The 21812-nt window shown below is 66.6% G+C and overlaps 1 protein-coding gene across 1 annotated transcript; it reads left to right on the top strand.

Moving 5' to 3' along the window:
- The first annotated feature begins 14060 nt into the window (after positions 1-14060).
- GPRIN2 (G protein regulated inducer of neurite outgrowth 2) lies at positions 14061-21097 on the top strand. The gene is made up of 3 exons (XM_055325913.1): positions 14061-14229; positions 14844-14921; positions 19131-21097. Exons 2-3 carry the CDS (start codon positions 14868-14870, stop codon positions 20403-20405), a joined length of 1329 nt encoding a protein of 442 aa, XP_055181888.1. The 5' UTR covers positions 14061-14229; positions 14844-14867; the 3' UTR covers positions 20406-21097.
- The last annotated feature ends 715 nt before the right edge of the window (positions 21098-21812 follow it).

Raw genomic sequence — 21812 nt, 5'->3', positions numbered from 1 at the left:
CCTGGCAGCTTCCCCCCAGGCCGACGCCCTCGCCACCACCTTCTCCGGCCCGGCCGGCATCTCTAACCCTGACACCGCACCCACTTCCTCTCCATTCCTCATGTTCAGCCCCCACCCCCAACTGTCCTCCAGGCTCACCCTGCAGGACCCCGCCGCCACCCCTCTGCCGCACCCAGTGCCTGTGTGACCCCACGTCTCCCTCCTTGGCTGACGGGGCTTCATGAAGGCAGGGAGCCGCGTCTTACTGGGCACAGCATCCGGGCCGGGGCTGGAGGGCTTGCACCCCAGGGTGCCCTGCCCCCCCCAGCTTCCACATTGCAGGCCCCCGCAAGCTCTCGGCTGGGCCTGGAGACCAGTGGCTGGGCCTTTGCCCTCACGCCGCAGCCCACTGAGCGCAGACACTGGTTCCCTCTCCTGCAAGATGAGGGCAGGTATCGGGGAGATTGCTTCTCCTACCGCTCGTGTTTGGGGCGTGAGGGTGCAGGCTCGGTGCACGCGGCCTCTGGAGACCTGCTGTGTCACACTACGGGGTGGGGACCGCCTTCCGATGAGCAAACGGTATCCGGGGCTCTGCCGACCACCTGGAAACGGTGGGGCGCCCCTGCCCTACCCCTCCTTGCTTTCCCCTGCTGGCCAGCCGAGAGGAGAGGCCAAGCAAGGCCTGAGACCGTTCCCCGTGGGCTGGCTGTGCAGCAGGCTGAGGGCTGCAGCCTCGGGGCCAGCTCCCCTCCGTCCACGGTGTCCAGGCCTGGCTGCAGCCCGGCCCTGCTTCCTGTTTTCAGGTCTTGTTCCTCCCCGGGTCTCTGGGAGCTGGAAAATCTGGAAACAGCGGCAGACCCGGTTTGTCTTTTCTGAGGCCAAAAGGAAGTTGCATTTCGCCTGGTAAGAGCATTCCCAGGGAGGGTGGCAGGGCCCCAGGCCTCGAGGCCTCTGTGCCTGCCGTGTTAACACTTGAGGGCAGCGGGTGATTGATGAGAAAGGCCACTTTCAATTAACGCTAAGAGCCAGCCTGTCTGGGGACCGTTGTCTCTCATCGCTGCGGAACAGAGCCCGGAGCAGGATGAAGGCTGCGCCAAGAAACACACAGCCGGCGCCCGCTGGCTCCTGACCTGGCCAGCCTTCCTCGGCGCCAGAGGCCGGGAGGCACAGGGCTGGCCCTCGGCGGCTGTGGGAAATGCTTCTTAAAAAGTTTTGTTTGGGGGATCCCTGGGTGGCGCAGCGGTTTAGCGCCTGCCTTTGGCCCAGGGCGCGATCCTGGAGACCTGGGATCGAATCCCACGTCAGGCTCCTGGTGCATGGAGCCTGCTTCTCCCTCTGCCTGTGTCTCTGCCTCTCTCTCTCTATCTGTGTGACTGTCATAAATAAATAAATAAATAAATAAATAAATAAATAAATAAAAAGTTTTGTTTGCACGTATCAAGGTGTTAAGTTGATGTTTCGGCAAAGACGCCGAGAAGTTAGCCGTGGACCTCCAGAGTGGGGCTCCCGGGACGGCCGAGTGGCTGCCCTTGGCTCAGGGCGTGACCCCGGGGTCCAGGGATCGAGCCTGTGTCTCCCCTGCTTGTGTACACGCTCCCTCCCCCTCAAATAAATAAGATCTTTTTTTTTAAATTTTTATTTATTTATGATAGTCACACAGTGAGAGAGAGAGAGGCAGAGACACAGGCAGAGGGAGAAGCAGGCTCCATGCACCAGGAGCCTGACGTGGGATTTGATCCCGGGTCTCCAGGATCGCGCCCTGGGCCAAAGGCAAGCGCCAAACCGCTGCGCCACCCAGGGATCCCAATAAATAAGATCTTTAAAAAGTAAACCAACAGGAGCCTCCGGAGAGCGGAGGTAGGCAGGTGGTGGAGAACCAGCCTCAGCCCACCCTGGGGGACCAGGCCGCGTAGAGGGAGAGCACCAGCCTTGACCAGGTCAGAGCTGGAGGGTGCCCCCCGCCCCGGGGTGCGGGCTGGAGCCCACCTCCTCCTAAGCCCCGGCCTGGAACCTGCTCTGAGCCTGCTGTGCGACCCCGGGGTTCAGGAGTTCGGGATTCCTCCGAAGCTCCCCCTCCTGCAGACCTGCGGACGCAGCCTCAGGGACCCCCCAGGACTTCGTGTCTCACCGGGGAATGTCGCAGAATTGAAGAGCCACCTGGAGGCTGATGCACACAGGCGGCAAGGCCGGGGCAGGGGGCAGGCCCGGGGGGACTGACGGGCACGGGCGGCTGTACCGAGAACCATGGGAGCACCCCCAAGGAGGGGGACCTTCTAGGGGCTGAGCAGGGACCAGAGCTGGGATGGTCCACCTGCTGGGATCAGGGAAGCACGGCTCTGCTGCTGGGTATGGTGAGGCAGGCGCAGCGGCCGAGGGACAGTGGCTAAAGGCTTTCCAGGTGCCCGGCAGCAAGTCTCCTCCGGGTCCCTCCTCCGGGTCCCTCCTCCAGGTCCCGGAGCCTAGAGCCTAGAGCAGTCTTTGTCTCCATCAGGAAAGAAGCCTCTAGGCTCCTAGCCCCGAGCCCGGGACTCCAGGATTACTCACACGTGGGGGAGGATGACTCCCCGAGTGGCTGCTGAGGGAAGGGGACAGGGACACAGGGACGACGGGGAGGGAGCATGTCGGTGGCGGCTCCCTGCAGGTGGGACCCGGTGGCCTCAGCGCTCCCTTGGGCCTTCCTCCTTTCCCTGGACCATGGATCACCTACGAGGATGAACAAATCCACGACACGTGCCCGCGGGGAAGACCAAATCTTTGGTTTACCTTTTGCAGTAGATTAAGTTTCTGGTCCCAAGTCCTCTCTTCCTGGTCTGGATGTCACGCTGCTGTCACAGCCCCTGGCGAGAGCCGCACTTCCCTCCGGCGTGGCCTCAAGCTTGGCCACGGACTTGCGTGGGCCCCCGGAGCGTTAGCAGAGGTGGGGTCGTGGCCGAGGAAAGCCTGCCCCGGTGGCGGGGGAGGCTGGTGCAGGCCCTGGGGTCTGTGCAGCGGGTGCAAACCCGCCGGAGTGCCTGTGCGCAGTGGGTTCGGCCTGTCGGCCGAGCCCCGCGGACCTGGGACATGGGAGGCGCTAGGAACGCTCGTGGGTGAGTGCCACGGAGATTCCCTAAGCAGCAAAAGTGGGGCTGAAACACGGTTTCCACTTTCGGTGGCTCCAGTGAGGCTGGGGCGACGCGCCGAGCAGGGCTCCCCTCTGGAGAGCTGCACTCTTTGTCCCCTCCACAGGCCTTGGGGTGGTGGCCTGGGGTGCGTGGCCTTGTCACAGCTCCTCGCTGGGTCTTCCCTGCACCAGCCTTCATTGTGAGTGAGGGGAGGCCTGGGGGGGGGGGTGGCCTGAGGGGCAGAGAGGAGAAGCCGTCCCCTGTCCTGCTGCTGACATGGTGGCCTGTGTGCTCTGCGACAGGCCCCTCCATCCTCCAGCGCTGCTTGCGTTGACCCCTCCCTCTGCCTTGGCTCCTCGGAGGCTCCCCGCCCCCCTCGCTGTTGCTGTGCCGGGTTCAGGGCCACCCCAACAGACACAGGACGGGCTAGGCCCACAGACACCTGCCTCCTGGTGGCGCCGGGCCGGGCCTCCCAGGGCCTGGAAGCTCACCAGGGACCTTGCCTGAGCCAAGAGCCCAGCTGAGAACGGAGTGTGCCCTGTGCTGCTGGTGCCCCGGGGCCCGAGCACAGTGTCGCAGGTCCGACTCAGAGCCCGTCGAGGCTGGAACATCCCGGACTTTGCCCATTTGCCCCTGAGTTGGTTCGAGTGCGTGTATCCGTTTGGAATCAAAAGTTTCAAGTGATACGAGGTTGGCACCTGCTTTGAGTTCTGTGTGGTCCAGCCCAGAACTCCCTGTCTGCCTGCGCTTATTTTCTCGACAAACAGTTGCGTCTCTCAGAGGCTGCGCGTGTCTATGGCCGGGCCAACAGCACGTTGAGGCCGGGACAAAGTACCTTCCCTTTAAATAGAACCTACGCCAGGTTCCCTCCGTGCGCAGCACACCTGCGTGCATCCTTCCCAGCCGCCCTCTGCAGCAGGTACGTTCCCCAGTTAGCAGTTCTTTGGTCTGATGGAAAACCTGATTTACAGGGACTTCACCACAAGGAGGCTTCGCTTTCCTACTGCGATGACCTTAAGATGCTATGGGTCGTAAAACGCACCATTATCACGCCGCTTTGCTGGCATCTGAGAAGAATCCTGAACCGGTCCTTCAGCGTCAACCCGATGGTGACGCGTGGCTTGATTTCAGAGGTGTTAGAGGTAAGGAGAGCGTGGGCCTTAGGATTGGGGAAATAGGGGATTATTGGGGGATCTGCAGTCAGAGGGCTGCAGGTTTGCTTTGGCCGCTGAAGGTTCCTATCCAAGAGCCAGGCCCCGGGAGTCTCCCTCCCTGCCTGACGTCTCAAGCAGGGGAGCTTCCGCAGCCCCATGCTGGGCATCCTCCAGCACCGAGTCCAAAGGCAGGAGAGGAAGAAGCGAGTGTGCCCGTCACTCACGCCCGTCCCTTCCTCGGGAAGCCCCGGCACATTGCCCCATACATCACCGGGCAGGCCATGGGGGCTGGTGTCCAGGGGCACCAAGAGGGTGGGCGCCTGCCCTTTTCCGTCCCACGGTGGGAGGTGAGTAAGGGAAACAGCTGTCTGCGTCACGGCAATTTTATTCCCATTTTACAGATGAGGAAACACAGGTTCGAAGAGCTTTGGTTACATGTCCTTCGTCACCCGCTCAAGGACACAGGGTGGTGCATCGGCTGAGCCTGGACCTGAGGCCTGCATGGACCGATGCACTGCAGCGCGAGTCATCGTGGGCTAAAGCCCGAGCGTACAGTCTTTAAATGGGCAGAACTGGAGTTTTGAGAAACTTCAAGCAGTGAAGGTGAAGGGTGAGGAATGCACACCCCAGACGACGTCACGACCCGTGGACCTGAGAGTCCTCCTGGACCCCGCAGCCCAGGTCGAGGCAGAGCGTGGGCTCGCTCACCCTGGTCCTCGCCTCCCTAGTGCGGGGCTTCTGTCCTGTGCTCACAGAAGGGCTGTGGCGTCCCCAGGCGTCACGTGGCATCCTTCCCTGAGGCTCCCTTCCACACCTCATTGCTCAGAACGCGGTCGGTCTCCCGCTGGCCCTACTCGCAGGGAAGCTGGGCGGGTGCGTTCAGCCCGGGCCCCATCTTCCCGGAAACCTGGCGTCTTTGAGGAAGGAGAGAGACGGGGCAGTGGCCTTCGGGAGCGGACGGGGCGGCTCTACTCCCCTCGCGGGTGGGCGCACGAAGCCCCTGGGGGTGGAGTCTGAGCACACGTGGCATGGGGGATGCTCCAAGTCGCGGTGCCCAGTTCCCACTGTCCTGCCCACCAAGGCTTCCTCCCGCGGGAGGGCAGGGGGCGGGAGGGGGCGGGAGGGGCCTGCGCTCCGGAGGGAAGAGGCTCCTGCTGATGCGCAAGGGACCCAAGGCCCTGGGTACCTGCCTGGTGCTTCACTGTCCTGCCGGGAGGCCTCCGGCGGCGGCGTTACTGTCCGAGCGGTGGGTCCCCCCGGGCGTGTCCCAGGGCGCCCTGAGCGGGCCTAGAGGCCCCAGGTAAGCGTGGGGGGAGCTGGCCAGCTGGGCTGCCGTCGGGGCGCTGACCTGGCCACCCTCCCCCGGCTGCCCCCCACCCAGTCACACCCCACAGAGCGGCTCCCATGGGTCCTGCCCCTGGGCCCTGGAGCTCCGCATGGCACTGCTCCCTCTGGGCTCCTCCACCCGGTGTGGCACGCCGGCTTTATCCTAAGTGAGAACATCTCAACGACGTCCAGGGAGGGAGGATGTGCGTGGATGCTGCACCGCCGGAGGTGCAGACTGCGGTGGGCGGCTGCTGTGCCGCGTGTCCCCCGTGTTTCCTCTGGCGACTGAGGCCACGTGTTCTCCCCGTCTCAGAGCACGAGATGGGGGGACCCCTTACCTCCAGAGTTCAGCTCGACCCAGGGCCGGGCGCTCAGGGCCTCACACTGCCTCGGCTACGGGGACGGGTTGAGAGCCGGGCCGCAGCTCACGTTCCTTTACCGTCACCCAGGCCTCGAGTTTAGGGGCGGCAGGAACAGCAGCTCACACAGCAACGCGGCGTTGCTCCCAACGCTTTAAGTCCGTTTCTGCGGATGGATAGACGCGGGGACACAACCCGGGGGCTGCTGAGGCCCCGCCGTGCAGGGCAGTCCAGCCAAGACGCAGGAGGTGCCAGGTTCTCACGATGTTCCTGCTCCCCGCATCCCGCAGACCCGATTGCCGTGAGCTGCTGACTCACTAGAGCACCACTCGGGGCCTTTGGGTGCTTTAGCCCATTGGAGGTGGGCTGCCACCTCCCAACACCAGAGTGGTGGCTCGTGTGACATCTTTGTGTGGACGACAGCTCAGCAGTGGTGGCTGCCCCGGCTGGGGGACAACGGGTAGGTGGCCGTGTCTTGGACCATGTGACCCTGGGGAGGGGGCTCCTGACCTAGGAGCTGCGTCCGTCAGCTGGCCGGGGTGCGTGCTGTCCTTCGGCATCGAAGGTGACCCACGTCTATCAGATTTGTCTGGTTTGAACGGGGCGTTGGGACAGATGGCAGGGGCGAGGCAGCCAGCGGCAGGGGTGGGGCTTCGGTGGTTCCAGGTATCTGAGGGGCCGGAGTTGTGCGTCCCTGGAGGGTGCCAGTCGGTGGAGAGCAGGCCGAGGCTGCGGGGGGAGGGCGGCCCCGGCTCCGGGCGGGAAGTGATGCAGCGGGGCTGGGGCTGGGGCTGGGCTGCCCTGAGAGCTCCAGGGACTTTCTGGTTCGAGCTCAGACGCACATGCGTCTCTATAACACGTCCAGGTCTCCCAAGCAAGCTGCTGGGGGCGTCCGGCTCACCTTGTGGGGCTGGCCGTGGCTGTCTGCCTGCCACGCTGCCCCTGTCCTGTTCCCAAGCTGCCCAACACTGTCACCGAGGCCGCTTTGGGTAACAAGGGGTGGGAGTTTAATTCGCACTGCAGCTTGAACGAAGGAGGGTCATCCCTGGCTTCCATGGTTGGGAAGTCAAGGAAGGACACCAGCCTTGGCCTCAGCCACACGCGAGCTTGGACGAGGTGCCAGGACCTTGCTGCTCCCCACAGCTTCACCTCGAGGTCACCCTCCGGGTTGGCTGCAGCACCAAGCTTTGCGTCACACGGTGGCTTCAGGCCCCGCATGTCCCCGGGGAGTGCAGCGTCTTCCTCGGGACTACCAGAGGGACTCTGCTGCGCGTCGTTGGCTCTGAGTGGGACGCTTGCTCATCTCTGGGAACGTCTCTGGGGCCAGGGTGGCGGGACGCGGTGGCTGGCCTGAGCCTGGCCGCGTGCTCCTTCGGCAGACTCATGTACAAGCCGCTGTCACCCGCGCTCTAGGACGGCCCGCGAGAACAGGCCGCACACCAGGGAGCCCCGTCCACACTAGGAGAAATGGGCCCCTGCTGAGGCCATGGGGGGGGTCACCATCGGCAAGTCCCGCTGGGCAGAAACTGAAGATTCCCGGGACCGCGAGTCCCCAGGACGACGGCCCTTTCCCCAGGACTGTCCCTCCGGCCCTGCTGGTGCCCTCTGTCCACGCAGCTGGACCCTGGCACGGAAGGCTGCTGGGCTGGCAGTTACGCAGCCCGCTTCCCGCCATGTGGGGCTGCTGCCGAGGGGTCAGCTGGTTTTTTTCTTTCACGTTTTTATCGTAATTCCAGGTAGTTCACCCACATGTCACATTCAGGTTGTGGTACAGTAGTTCCCCCGCCCCTTAGGCCGCCCCGCGGAGGCTGCATCTTCAGGCGTCCACAGCGAAGGCTTCATCCCGGCCGGGCCCGCGCTGCCCGAGCGGACATGCTTCCCCACAGTCGTTTTTGCTTCCAGGTCTCCTCGCGGGCACCCGTTTAGCGATGCGGCCTACAGACTCTGGCCAGCTGGCTAGCGGCCTGTGCGCTCCACCGACCACCCCCCGACCTTGACCAGCAGGGTCGCTCAGCTGAGATCGGAAGGCCCCGTCTCTGCCCTGCTGGCCCATGAGGGACTTTCCCGAGAGTGGCAGGAGGTAGCCCACAGTCGCCCCCGTTCTGAGTGCCCCCCGTGTTCCTGCAGCTACAGGTACCTTTCCGGGGTCCTGTGGGAGGCTTGTATGTGCCACCTTGGCGTGGCCCGCAAGGCTCTTGGGCTTCCCGTCGATGGTACAGGCACCTTGAGAACCTGTTTTGGGTGCCATGAGACGCACGGGCCTTCCTTCCGGCGGACGCCCAACAGCAGCTTCAACGGCCTGAGGTCCCTTTGTCCTGCCTGCAGAGATCGGTCATGCCCTGCGCCAAGACCACTGTGGGGTGCTGGATGCTGCCGGGGGCCCAAGGCCCGACCCGCTGGGGTGTATCCTCAGGCCGCCAGCACCCAGGGCGCAGTGGCCTTTACTCTCTTCCCCTCTCCTGACGCTCGTTTGTCCGGATGATTCTTTTTTTTTTTTTTTTGTCCGGATGATTCTGCGGCTGTTGTTGCTGGTCACACACTTTGGGGGCCCCACGCGGCCTGGTGAACGGTGACTGCTGCGGCCGGGGAATGGAAGGACCGAGGCACAGTCCGGCCCAGGGCGCAGCGGAGGCTGCACATGTCTCTTCCGCCAACGTGTTGGGGGCCGGAGCACAGGCACCAGTGCGCCACGTGGCACGGAGTCTGGGACAGGTGCTGTCACCCCAGGTGGGGGGAGGATGGTCCTGGGGCAGCTGGCGGTGTCTGCCTTGGGGCGACCCGACGCGGGGCTGCAGGGAGCTGAAAAGGCACAGGGACTGTCCAGTGGCTTCGTCTCTGAGACGCGCAGGATGTGGCCGCCTGCGGCCACCTGGGCCTCAGGCCAGCTCGGGTCCCTCTCCCCCTGGTCTGGCAGCAGCAGCTGGCCTGTCCGCAAGGCCCGGTGGTCCAGGAGGGGCTGCGCAGCACAGCTCGGGGCCCCCACGGTCCCGGCAAGCACAGGTGCCCCAGGCTGGCGGGTCCAAGGGTTGCGCCTCCAGTGGCTTGGGTGCCCGGGCAGGCTGGTGAGGCCTGGCTCAGGGGCTTGGACTCGGGGCTGCCAGCTGCCCTGCTTCCCACCAGGGGAGCCTGACCGCGCGACACGTTGGCCCAGAGGGAAGCGTGCCCACCTCCTCTGAGTCTTTGGCTTTAAGCTGGATTCAAAAAACCCTCCCGTCTGCCTAAATGGCACCGCATTGGCCCTTTTATCCGGGGCTCGGGTCTAGCCAACGACCAGCTGGGGGGCGAGTCAGTGACCCAACCACAGCGGGCTGCCACCTGATTCAGAAATGTCCTAGACTCTTGTGACCCCCCGCCCCGTTCTTTTCCAGGTGGCCTTTCCCACACGCGGCCTACGGCTTCCGGACTCACTCCGCAGAGCGTGTAACCCAGTCCTCTGGGGGAGGATGGAGCTTTCTCTTCCGACACCTTTTCCATCAGTTCATGCACGACCTAAAGAGCGGAGACGCAATTATTCATGGGGTCGCACAGGCGGAGTAACTTGGATTCGAACTCCGTGGCCGCTGGTCAGCCAGGGCTGCACCCCCGCCGGCCCGCCTCGTCCCCGCCTGCTCCAAGGCCCCCTCCCCCCCGCCTGCCTGGAACTTGCTGCCCGGGGGCGCTGTTGCTGCTCCTGTGTCTTGCTGCCCTCCCCCCCCCACCCGCCCCGTAGGCTCGGCAGGCTTCTGCTGCATCTGGGTGGCCGACCCAGGCTCCTTCCCTCTCTGTGACGACCATCGCTTTTTATTTTTCTCTTATTTTTATCGCAGGGCGCAGGGCAGGAGAGGGAGGGAGAGAACCTCAAGCAGACTTGCGCAGCCCGGAGCCCGCGGGGGGCTCAGTCCCACATCTGCGTGATGGTGGCCTGAGCTGACACTGCCCGTCACCGCCCACTGGGCATCCATCCGCGATGCCCCCGCCAGCCTCCTCTGCTGCCCCCACTCCCCTCTGTCCTCTCTCCCCGTCACCACCAGAGCCTCCCTTTTGCTCCACAGACAAAGCAGAGTCCAGAGGCTCACAGCCGGGGCTTACCCAGGTGCGTGGCCTCAGTCCTCCCACTTTCCACCTAGAGGGAAGCCGCCTCCTCCCGCCTCGCGGGTTCCAGGCCCCAGCCCCCGGGACCTCCGCTGGCCATTGGTCCCCTCCCGGCTCCCCAGCCAGTCCCTCCCCACGGCTCCTTCCTGTCACCGTCACGACGGGGCGCAGATCCGTGTGCGTCTGGCCCCGTCCCCCCGCCCCAACCCGGGAAATGTCCTACTAGGCTGTGGTGGTCCTGGACAGACTTGAGAAGCGTTCCCCTGCCTTCCAAGGACAGAGGCACGCGGCCCCATCTCCCCAAACAAGCTCCTGCTTCCTGAGGCTTTGAACCTTGAACGGGAACAAAGGAGGAAAAACCCGGAATCCTTCCTCCGGAGGCAGGGACAGGGCAAGACTGTGGAGCGGCCCCTGCTCTTGGGGTCTGGGGTCCCCGGGCTCCCACCCTGGGGAGCAAGGCTAGCGCTCCACATTAGCTTCCTTCCTGAGCTCCCCCAAGTCTTCCAGCACCTTCTCTTTCTATCTGACCCGGAATTGTTCTCTGTCGCTTGAAATCAAGGACTCCTGCTCCATGACGCGGCATCCTAGAAAGGAAACCGAACAACCGAACGAAACCCCCAAATCTCTCTTGACCGCACGTCCCTTGCCGGGTGACCCCCCCCTTTATTCTCCCCTTTATGGTCCTGCTTCGAAGAGTGTGTGCCCGCGGCCATCCTGGGTTCTGGCCCAACACCCCCCCCCCAGTGCGCTGTGGGGGTTCGGCTTCCGGCACCTTGGTGAAGCGGCTCGGGTCCCCCGCGTCCCAGCAATGTCCCAAGTTCCCCTGTCCCTTCTGGCTGCTGCACAGGCCTTTGCCGCCTGGGAGGCCACCCTCGCTTCGCTCCCCCTGAGGACCTGACTTACTCCAGGACTTCAGGGACCCCTGCAGGGGGATGCCCAGACGGCCCGGGAGCCCGGAGTTCCACGTGTGCCACTCGCCTCGGCCCCGAGTCCTGGCCCGGCCCCGCTGAACTCCTGAGCCTCCCGGCTGTCCTTTTCCATCAGGTTCCGAGTCCCCAGAAGTGGCACTTGGCCCCGGGGCCTGAACCGGAGCCTCTCATCCTGACGAGCCCAGAGCCGCCCCACAGCCCGCAGAGCCCACACCGGAGGAGCTCGGGGATCCTTGGTCAAGTGGCTGACAATGGCAAGAGCTGGGGGGACCCTTGCGCAGCCACATCCTCCCCGTGGCCTGGGTGGGGGGAGGGGATTGCTGTCACTGTGCACATGAGGAGACCGAGGCCAGAGAGGGGAGCAGTGCCGCTGGGGGGGGGGAGTATGTGGAGGAGTCGGATCGCGACTGCGGCCGAGCCTCAGGCTGGCTCCCCTGGGCGGCCGCCACAGCAGGAGAAGCTTCTCGCCAAGCCACCGTTGGAAGGAGAGGAAGAGGAGGACCCGCTGGCCAGGTGCTGGGGCCCTGTGGGCGCTCAGAAACCCCGCAGCTTGAGTGGCCCAGGTGCCCCCCCCCCCGGAACACCCGCTCGAGGTCCTCAGGGCTGGCTCATGGCCAGGGACCTGGGAGCCGCAGGGGCCGGAGCCCACTCTCCCTGTAACCCCAGGTAGCCTGTCCCTTCTCGGGGCTTGGTTGGTTTCCCTAAAAAGGGAATGTGGGGGATCCCTGGGTGGTGCAGTGGTTTAGCGCCTGCCTTTGGCCCAGGGCGTGATCCTGGAGACCCGGGATCGAGTCCCACATCGGGCTCCCGGTGCATGGAGCCTGCTTCTCCCTCTGCCTGTGTCTCTCCCTCTCTCTCTCTCTGTGACTATCATAAAAAAATAAAAATTTAAAAAAAAGGGAATGTGGGTAAGACCCTGAGACTGGAAAGGAGGGGCCCTCATCGCTAGGCAGGAGCAGGAGAGGGTTGGTGGCCTCAGCACAGTCTCCCCTGTGCCCCCTTTGGGGCAGGATGCCCCTGCCAGCCGGTGTGTGCTGGAGGACAGGGCCTGGGGCCTCATCGTGGTCATCCCGTTCCCCCCGGAGCCAGGTACCAGACTCTGGGTGGATGCTCTGCAGCCCCACTGGAAAGGGGTGCTTAGGGCAGTGGGAGTCTTCCCGGAACTCAGGAAGTGAGTCTCCACCAGGGACTGAACTCCAGTTTGAAGCTGTAGCTGACCATGGGGGCGGGGAGTGGGGGGCAGAGGAGGTAGGGCCAAGGCCTCTGGCCAGGCCCGTAGCCAGCGGGACCCCAGGGTGAAGGCATGGGGATGGGGAGGCATGGATGTCTGTGTTAAAGGTCAGCGGGGAAGTGGGAGGGCCTGACCTGCGGCCCCAAATGCTGTGGGTGACAGGGTGGTCCCAGTTGTCTCCTTGGCTCTGAGATAATCTGAAGAGGGCCCTTCAGAGCTCCAGATGGGGACGCCGAGGCTGGGTGTGGGGGTTCCCGCACTGGAGAACAGGGCAGCGGGGGTGGGTGGGGGTGGGGGTGGCTGCGTGTGATGTTCCAGCCACATCTGCTGCACCGTACTGCACACCCCTGCTCTGGGACCAGGCCAGGTGCCAGGCTAGGGGCTGGGGGAGGGGGGAATGGTGCACACTCTGTCCGGCTTCCCACTCTCCACCTGGCGCCGGGGCGAGGGGCTTCCCGCTGACCCTCTGCTGACGCTCTGGCCTTGGGCAGGGCTGGGTGAGGCTGAAGACGTGAACCGGGCCTTGAGCTCTCCCAAACCGCAGGAGGAGCAGAGAGGCACTGGCTGGAGCGGTGGCCGGGGCAGGGGGGTGTGGGGAGCACAGGACCAAAGAGGTCAGACCCCTCGGCAGAAGGCTGGGCAGGCAAACCAGGGGTCCCCAGAGCTGGAGTCCAGAGTCAACACTGGGACCCAGTTCTCAGAGACGGGGGCCAGGGATGGGATGCACACCCTCTTCTTACAAGGAGGGGGGATGGGTGGCAGGAACCTCCGGGAGCTGAAGGGGTCAGGGGCAGGCCAGAGTGGGTGGCACCTCTCTGAACCCCTAGGCAGGCCAGTGGCTGTCAGACATTGGGGGACGGAGAGGGAAAGGGGGCAGGAGCAGGTGCTCCCGGCGGGACCCTTCCCGGAGCTGCGAAGCAGAAAGGGGGGTGGCGGGGCGTTTGGGGGATGCAGGTGCGGGGGTACAGGCAGGCTGGAGACTGAAGGGCCTGCAGTGGGGTGGGGCCCCGGCGAAGGTGGGGGTGAGGATGTGGGCAGGGGAAGGGTGGGGGAACCCGGGCTTCCAGAGATGGCGTCCACCTGCTTGGGCTCTGGGGGAGGTGGGGGGGAGGGCTGGGGGGGCGAGGGGGGCGGCGGGGAGGGCTGGGGGGAGGGGGGAAGGCTCTGGGGGGAGGGGAGCGGGGGAGGGCTGGGGGAGCAAGGGGGCGGGGGGGGGCGGGGGGGCCGCGGAGGACCCGGGTCGTCTCTGAGTCCGCGACAGAGGAGCTGGGAGGAGGAAACCCTGCGGTTCTGGGCTCGGAGCACCGGGCGCGCGGCGGGGGGACCGCGGGGGACCAGCCGGGGCCGACGGTGGGGGGGCCCCAGAGCAAGGGGGCTCGAGGGTGGGGCCGGGACGACGGGCACCTGGGGCAGAGCGGGAGGACCCAGGTCGCCAGAGGACGCGCGGGGCCCGAGGGGGCGGGGCCGGAGGGACGGGCCGGCCGGGGGACCCGCCCTGAGGTCGCGAAGGACGGCGGGGGCTCGTGGGCCGCGGGGACCGGGTGCAATGCCTGCAGCCAGGGCGCCGTGGGGGCGGGGCCAGAGCGGCACCGGGGGCGGGGCCTCGGGCGGGGGCGGGGCCATAGCGGGAGCCCGGGGCGTGGCCTCGGCTGGGGCGTGGCCAGGGCGGCAGCCGGGGGCGGGGCCTCGGGGCCGGGGCCAGAGCGGCAGCCCGGGGGCGGGGCCTCGGGCGGGGGCGGGGCCTCGGGGCCGGGGCCAGAGCGGCAGCCCGGGGGCGGGGCCTCGGGGCCTCGGGGCCTCGGCCTAGCGAGCGGGGGCGGGGCGGGGCTGCGGGGCGGGGCTGCGGGGCGGGCCAGGTGAGCGGAGCCGCCGCCGCCCCCCACGCCCTCCTCCGGGCCGGGCCGCCCTGGGCGCCTCCCGGGCGCTGGCTCCGCGGGAGGGCGGCGGCGGCGGCGTGTCGGGCCCGGGCCGGGTCGGGCTCCGGCTGCATCTCGGGCCGCTGCGCCGGGCACCTGTGGCGGCCGCAGGAGCAGCGCTTCCGCCGGCCTGCGCGGCCCCGGGCGGGCGAGCGGGGAGCGGGTGAGAGGCGGCTGGGCGCGTGCCGGGGGGGGGGGGAGCCTCCCCTTCCTGCGCCCCGGAAGCCCCTGCTCACCTCCGCGGTCGCTCTGACCCCGCACCCCAGGCCCGAGCCGCCCCCGGGGACCCGCCCTCCCCGTCCTCCCTCCCCCCCCTCCGGCCTGTCCCTCCCGTCCCGCCGCTCCGCATCCTCCTTGCCCAGCCCCAGCCTCCCCACCTCCGCTCCTGCCCCCCCACCCTGCCCCCTTGCCCCAACCCCTCCCCGCAGCCCCTGCCTTTGCTCCTGGGGAGGCCCTAGCCGAGTGGGGTTGGGTGGAGGACCTCCCCCTGAGTGGGGGGGCTTGTGCGAGGGCCGGGCCGTGCTCCGGCGGAGGGCAGAGGGTGTCTGCTCCGCAGCCAGAGGCCAGGGCGGCCTGTGCATGTGCTGTGCAGAGGCAGCTGTGGAGGTGCTGCTTCCTGCGGCTCCCACCACGAGCCGCCTTGCGTCTGCCTCGATGGGGCCTCGGGTGGGGCCGGCCGGGCTGGTGGGAGCGCATGGGTGCAGGGAGCATGCAGGTGGGGACGCACTGGCTCCCGGGGCTGCCTCTGGTTTGAAGCAGGTTTGCCTTCTCCACAAGGTGCCTCCTGGGAAGCCCGGGCAGATGGTCCTCGGAGGAAGAAGCTCTGGGGCTGGTGCCGGCCTGGGCCTCTCTCCGGTGAGCAGTGCTGGGTCCTTGGGGCCTTTGCCCAGTTATCCTCGAACACTTTACCGGGCCACAGCTCGTGACCCGAGCATTGGGTACTGAAGTCCCCCCCATCCTTCTGTGATGGGCAGATTTCACGCCCTCCAAACAATCCTTCAGGGATGCTTCTTGCTGCCTTGCCCCCCTGGGGCCTTGAGTGGTCCTGTCAGGTCCCTTTTGGCTGCTGGGATGGATCAGACCACCTGCTGGAGGTAGCCACACCCCACTCTCCGATGAGGGGCTCGTGTGGTGCGTGTCCCTTCCAGGTCCCTGAGGTGTAGGTCCATGTTTTAACATTGGAGCCCTTTCCCCTCCTGACCACACGGGTTTGCTTTTCTTGTCGGAATCAGCGTCCAAATGCTTGTCTGTGAACAAGAGGAGGTGTGCGTGGACACCATGGGGTGGTCTGCAGCAGGGCCTGCTTGCAGCGGCTTTGGTGGCCCTCCTGGCCACACTCCCAAAGGCCTGGGCTCCTCTGCCAGGTGATCCGGCAGCAGCTGGAGTCTCTGACCAAGTCAGCCACGCAGGCCAGCTTGGAAGGTTCTGGGGAACCGGGAGGATCTATTCAAAGTCACATCGGCCAATTGCTGCACGTGAGGCTGGTGATCCTTACATTTCCTGACCAGCAGAGCTGGGGCCGCAGGACACTCCTGTACCGGCCACAAGGCAGGGCCACACTGGCATCATATGGGGCAGGAAGAGGGGACAGAAAGGTGTCATTCAAAGGACACTGTGGGTCTCGGATAGCTCCGTGCGCCTGTCCCTTATTCTGTACTAAAGCATCTTCCTGGGGTCTGTTTGGGGTGAAGCCAAGGCAGGTGGGCAGGCCACCTAGGGCCTTGTGACTGCAGACTCCAGACTCGGGCGTGTGCCCGCATGCGTGCATGTACGAGTGTAGGCATGTGCATCCTCCCAAATCAAGTTTTAAAGTAGACTGGGAGGCTTAGTGCCGTGATGGACACGCAGACACTGGTCCTAGGATGAGAGGCAGACGGGGAGGACTGGGGAGCCAGCCTGGGCTAACCTAGAGGTGTCTCAGTGGCTTCCTCAAAGGGCCTCTTGTCCCCCGGTGCTAGTTCCCATGACACCTTGAGCGCAGGTCCCTCCTGACAGAGGATAGAACACGTCATTAGCAGTGGTCTCTGTTCAGTCCGCCGTCACGCTGGCTGCACGGCAGTCTTGCAGCGGGGACTTCCTGCTGGTTTGCGGACCGGGCGAACCAAGAGGCTCAGGAGCACCGGGTCCCTTGGAGGGCACGTGCGCAGGAAGGGGAGACGGGGTTAGGAGCGGAACCCCTTCCCCTGGCTGCTCCCCTCCAGCACCAAAGCCCACGTGGTCCGCTCCTCTTGCACCTGGGAGGCTCCTCTTCCCGCCGATGGGCCTGTGGGAAACCCCTCCCTGCGGTAGCCCAAGCAACTTTTTCAAGGTGCTTCCCCCCCTCAAGGCTGGGAAGGCCAGATTATGGGAGAATTACCTGTTGGGATTCAGCTGGGGGCGCTCTGACACCTCTGAGCTGCTCCGCCTGTTTCGTCACCTGCCACTGGGGTGAGATGAAGAAGGGAAGCAGCGGAGAAGTACCGTCCCGGGGGGGGCTCCATGGTCCCTGCTCCCTCCGGGTGATGCCTAGTCCTGGTGAGGGGCACAGCACCCTTGGTACCGTGCTGTGCCTGGAGGGGCCCGAGGGCACCCCCAGCCTCATCCCACCTGTTTCCCCGGGGGTGGGGAGCTGACCTGGCTCCTTGTGGCCCTAGGAGGGTTTTGAGTCAGTAGGGTTCAGCCAGACGCTGTTCTTGAACCTGCCGCTGGGGGCCGTTGGTGGCCGCAGCTTTCCCGCCAGCAGGCACAGCTCCTGCCCAGGCTCCAGGCAGCCTAGGGGGCTGCTGAGACGCGGGTGGGACCCAGGCTTCATTCCCACTCGTTCCCTCATCCCCCCCCCATCCCCCAGCATGGCATGGGCACCGCTGTGTCGGGTGCTGGGGCTTCAGCTGAGTCAGGGCAACAGAAGAGTAAAAAGTCGGGGACAGTGGAGGGTGTTGGCTTTGGGGACAGAGGTCATCGAGGTGTTCCGACGCTCTCGGGTTTGATCCCTGCTTAGCCGCCCAGCAGCTGCGGGGCTCCAGGCAAGTGAGCACGCCTCTCTGAGCCTTGGCCTCGTCCTCGGAGAACGGGGTTGCTGACATATGTCACGAGGCTGCCCTGACAATTAGAATGAAAGGAGCCGGTGCGTAGACAGGGTGTGCACGTGCCTGGCACAGGTGACGGGACCCTGGGAGCTGTCCCTTCTTACCCTCGTCGCTGGCTGTTCCTGGCTTTGTCGCCCTTGTCTGTGTGCGTCCATCCTGGAGCCCCCAAGGCCTGGGTGCTAGCCCTTCCTTGGCTGCTCATCCTTTTCTTGATGCTCCCAGGGACCAGGGCTTTGGCCTGGCTTTGGCCCCCAGGGGCAGGCGGGAGCTGTGTCCGGAGCGGCCCAGTCAGGGACTGTAGTCACGAAGCACCTGTGGCCATTTACCTTTAAATCGCTTGTGTTGACCTGAACTGAGGAAGCCAGCGTGTAGCCACCTGTCAAGGGCTCGGTAGCCACAGGCGGCCGTGCCCATCATATCGGAGGGCACAGACTAGAATCTGCTTGTCATCGTGGAAGCTGTGCTGACCTGGACTCCACAGCCAGCCTTGAGCCCGCGGGGGACTGGGCTCCAGAAGCAGCCTCACCGAGGGCTGGCACCACCAGCGGCCGTCCCCCGAGTACCAGGGCCGGGGAGGTGGGTAACTGTGCCGAAACCCGGCTCCTGGGAGCCCTGCCCAGGCTCCGTCTCCACTGGCCTTGCTCCCCCGGCCGAGGCGGTCGGTTTCTTGCTAGTTCTTATCAGCCCGGGGTGGAGGGCAGGACGGGGATTGCCCAGTCTGTAGCTGAGCCGCCTCCACCACCCTGTTTCTCCAGCTGGTCCTGCCAGGCTGGGAGTCCCGGGGAGAGTCCCCGTTCCCAGCGTTGGCCGCGGCCCGGCTGGCCCGGATGCCCTGGCGGGTCCTCCCTGTGGGGACCTGCCCAGCCCCCGCCCACCGCTCCCCTGGGGAGCCGGCTGCCTTGGGCTCCTTCTCTTCCCTGTCACTGGCGCCTTCTCCTCGCTCGCTCTCTGGCCGCCGACTTCGGGGCTGGGCCTCCCCCAGGCCTGTTCTGCTTCATCGTGAAAGTGAGCTCCCCTGCCAGTGCCCTGCTCACGGCCCTTTCTCCGTGGCCTCCCTCGTGCGTCCTCTTACTCCCTTGGCCAGGCAGTCTTAGCGCCAGCTGCGTGTCACTGCGTGTCAGGTCAGTGCCGGGTGCCTGGTGCACAGAGGGCAGAGGCCACACGCCTGCCTTGGTGACTGCGGGTTGGTGGGAGGCCCGTAGCTGGCCAGGTCGCTGCATCCCGGCTGGACGCTGCTCGGCCAGAGACGGAGCCAGCCCAGCTGGGGGCCGCCACTGCGCTGGCTCTGAAACCAGAGAGGGGTCTGCGGGGCTGGAGGACAGGATAGGAATGGCGGGGGGGGGGGGGGGGAGGCAAGGAGAGTGCAGGCCCGCTCAGCAAGAGGGAATTTAAATTATGAGGAAGGCCTGTCTGCGTGGTGCTATTAGACCACGTTCCTGGGAGCACAGCCCGGTCTGGGTTCTGCAGCCCCAGCTCCACAGCCTGGCACAGCAGGTGCTCTGGAGCCGGCTGTGGACCAAGTGAACAGATGCTGCGGGTCCTGTGTGTGCAGGGCTGGTGGTTTGCAGGGGTGATGGTGTGCAGGGCTGGGAGTATGCAGGGTGATGGTGTGCAGGGCTGGGAGTATGCAGGGTGATGGTGTGCAGGGATGGGGGTGTGCAGGGACAGTGCGTGGGCCTCCTTCCCCTGGAGCTGGAGGAGCGAGTCCGGCAGCCCCGTCCCCTTCCCAGCTGCAGGGCTGAGTCCCAGCGGCCCAGCTCACCCAGGCCGGGCCCAGGGTGCGGGGAGGGCCCAGAGGGGTTCCAGAAAGGTGGAAAGGTATTGTCGGCGTTTAGCCGCAGCCTTGTGCCTGGTGGGGGGCGGTCCCGGATCGGGGGGGGGGGGGGGGGGGGGGGGCCTCTGGAGCGGCTAGTCCTCGCCAGTGGGCCCTCCCCGGGTGGTAAAGTCCTGTGCCGCCTCCCCCCGGTCTCAGCCCCGCTCCCCCGCCCCTGTCCTGCAGGCCGCCATGAGCACCCGCCCGCAGCCCTTGTCGCGGAGCTCGTCCAGCCTGCTGGGGGACGGTGGGGGGCGTGCCCCCGAGCTCCGCAAGAGCGCCAGCAGCACCGTGTGGCAGGCCCAGCCTGGTGAGGCGAGCGGCGGGCCGCGCGTCCCCGAGGAAGAGGAGCACCACGTGGATGGTGCGCCGCAGCCCCCGGCCCCCAGCCCCCGGGTCCGGGCCGTGGGCCACTGGCGGAGCAGCACTGTGGGCAACATGTCAACCGTGGGCCATGGGGACCTGTGTCGCCTGAGGACCGCCGGGGCCGCCGCCACGCAGAGGAGCCACTCGGACCTGGTGCGGAGCCCGCAGGCCCGGGGCCACGGTGCCGCCCGGAAGGCCAGCCTCAGCTGCTCGGCCGTGGGCGCCTCACCCGTCCACGCGGCTGAGCTGCAGCCGGGCGGTGCCCCCGCGGGCTTGGAGGGGGGCCCGGCTTCCGAGGAAGGGCCGGCGGACTCAGCCGGGACGCTGGCAGGGAGTGGGGCGTGGTTGGCAGGGACAGCCCCCTGGAGCGGCAGCCCCCAGGCCAGGCCCGTGGCCACTGCGCAGCAGGCCACCGCCTCCTGCCACACCCTGTCCCCGGCAGCGGGGGCCGGAGGCTGCTGCCCTGCCCTGCCTGCCCCGGGGGTCCCGGCCTTTCCCAAACTGGTGGCGTCTGTGAGTGAGTCCGGGCTGCAGGCTCAGCAGGGCGGGACATGCCGGTGCAGGTTACCTGGGGGGCCCCCCGGGCTCTCCTGCTGCTGTGCCCACCCTTGGGGTCCCGCCGCGTGCACCATGGGGCCTGCTGCCAGGACCAAGGACGTGTGGACCATGACTTCAGCCAGTGACTTGGGCCCCGTGTCGGCTTCCTGTCCGTCAGCCCAGGACGCGGGCGTGCAGGCAGCGCCCCTGGCAGCGTGCAAGGCCGTGGCCACCAGCCCGGCCCTGGAAGCCCCCGGGGCCCTGCCCACATTCCCAGAGGTAACTCCGGGGTCCAGCCTGGAGGAGGCCCCATCCCCTGTGCGGGATGTGCGGTGGGATGCCGAGGGCATGACCTGGGAGGTGTACGGAGCCGCCCTGGACCCCGAGGTGTTGGGCGTGGCCATCCAGAAGCACCTGGAGATGCAGTTTGAGCACCTGCAGCGGGTGCCCGCCAGCGAGGACAGCCTGGGGGGGGGGCGGAGGGGCCCGCTTCGAGCCGTCATGCAGTCCCTATGGCGCCCCAGCTGCTGTGGCTGCTCCAGCGCCGCCCCCGAGTGACGCGGGGCCATGGGTTGGGGACGCTGGGGGTGCTAAGCTCCCGGGACCTGCAGCCCAGGACGGTGTCTGCTGCCCCGACTGCCCTGACCGAGCTGGGGGCTGCCCCGCCCTGCGCTCCCTGCCGCTCCCCGAGCGCCCCATGCCTGCCCCCCCGGGCTGCGAACCCTGGACAGGCTCCCCACCAGGGACGGCCTGACGCTCTGTCCCCAACCCCGCTGGCGTTTCCCCAGGACTTGGTGGCTTTCTTTGGAAGCAGTGCTGGGCCCTGACCAACTCCTCTTGCGACCAGACGGCTGGGTCCTCAGGGAGGGGCTGCACTGTCGGGGACCCCCTGGGCTGTCATGGGGGGGCGCCTACCTTGCTGGGTGCCCACCTCTAGCCCCACCCTCTGGATGGAACCAGGGAGATCTGGCGAGGCCGCGGCTGCCGTGCCGGGCGGCCTGCTGGGGGGTAGCTGTGACCCACGCAACACAGACCCGGGGCTGCTCTGTCCCCTGAAGCAGGTGGCTGGTGGGGCAGAGCCGCCCCCAGGAAAATCTCCAGGTCAGGGTCGTGTGCGGGGCCGCGCCAGGCTGTCTGCACCCTCGCTGGGCTGACGGCTTTGGGAGGTGGGCGTTCTGGAAGGGTGGGGGGGGTTGCTCAGAGCTCGGCCCTGTCCCCGGGGGCGCTGAGGGCTGATTCCTGGTGGGTGCAGGAGGGAGGGAAGGGAGAGTGATGGGGAACCGGAGGGGTCGGCGTGGGCTCTGAGCTGCGGGGTTCGGGTGGGGGAGGCCATGGGCCTGTTCTCCCCGCCTTGCCCGTGTCAGCTGGCCTGGGCGGGGGGTGGGGGTGGGGGTGTCGTGGGTGAGGGGCCCTGGAGCCCGGGCTCGGACCCTGTGCTTCATGGCCCAGGGGTGTCTCAAGCTCCAGAGTCGGGAGCGGGCTCGGGTCCTCATCCTGGGCTGCTGTGGAAGGTCCTCGGCTCCCGGGACCACCCGCCCACCTACCACTTGGGTCGGGGTGCTGCTTGGCGGCCCGCCCGGGAGGGTGCCGCTGGCCCCTGCCCACTGGCCAAGCCGAGCCCACCCGAGGAGCCTGTGCTCACCGGGGGGGAGAAGCCTCCCGCGACAGCGGGCTGACTGGAGGCAGGGGTGGGTCTGCCCATGTGAGGCCTGGGTGCTTGTGAGGGTTGGGCTGGGGCAAGGGGCTGCTGGGGGCAGGAGGGGACTCAGCCTTGCCCCCGTTATGGTGGGGTCGGCAGGAGTTCGCGTGTGCGCAGGCTCTGGGCACCTCACGCTGCGGCGCGTGACCCCCGGTCCCGGGCTGCCCTCCTGCTTCCAGGGGCTGTGGGGACATGGGACGTGATGACGTGGCGTGGGGGGAACGCATCACATGGGGCCGCAGCCGAGCAAGGTGGATGGTGCGGAA

The sequence above is a fragment of the Nyctereutes procyonoides genome, unplaced genomic scaffold (genome assembly GCF_905146905.1).
Source record: "Nyctereutes procyonoides isolate TBG_1078 unplaced genomic scaffold, NYPRO_anot_genome, whole genome shotgun sequence".
NCBI lineage: Eukaryota > Metazoa > Chordata > Mammalia > Carnivora > Canidae > Nyctereutes > Nyctereutes procyonoides.
The sequence above is the reverse complement of the archived record's forward strand: the minus strand, read 5'-3'. Positions and strand labels throughout refer to the sequence as shown.

Bases quoted from the DNA above. Each gene is read 5' to 3' on its own strand.
- GPRIN2 (XM_055325913.1), top strand. From the start codon at position 14,868: ATGGTCCTCGGAGGAAGAAGCTCTGGGGCTGGTGCCGGCCTGGGCCTC. The intron at 14,922-19,130 runs GTGAGCAGTGCT...CCTGTCCTGCAG, and splicing joins CCGGCCTGGGCCTCTCTCCG to GCCGCCATGAGCACCCGCCC.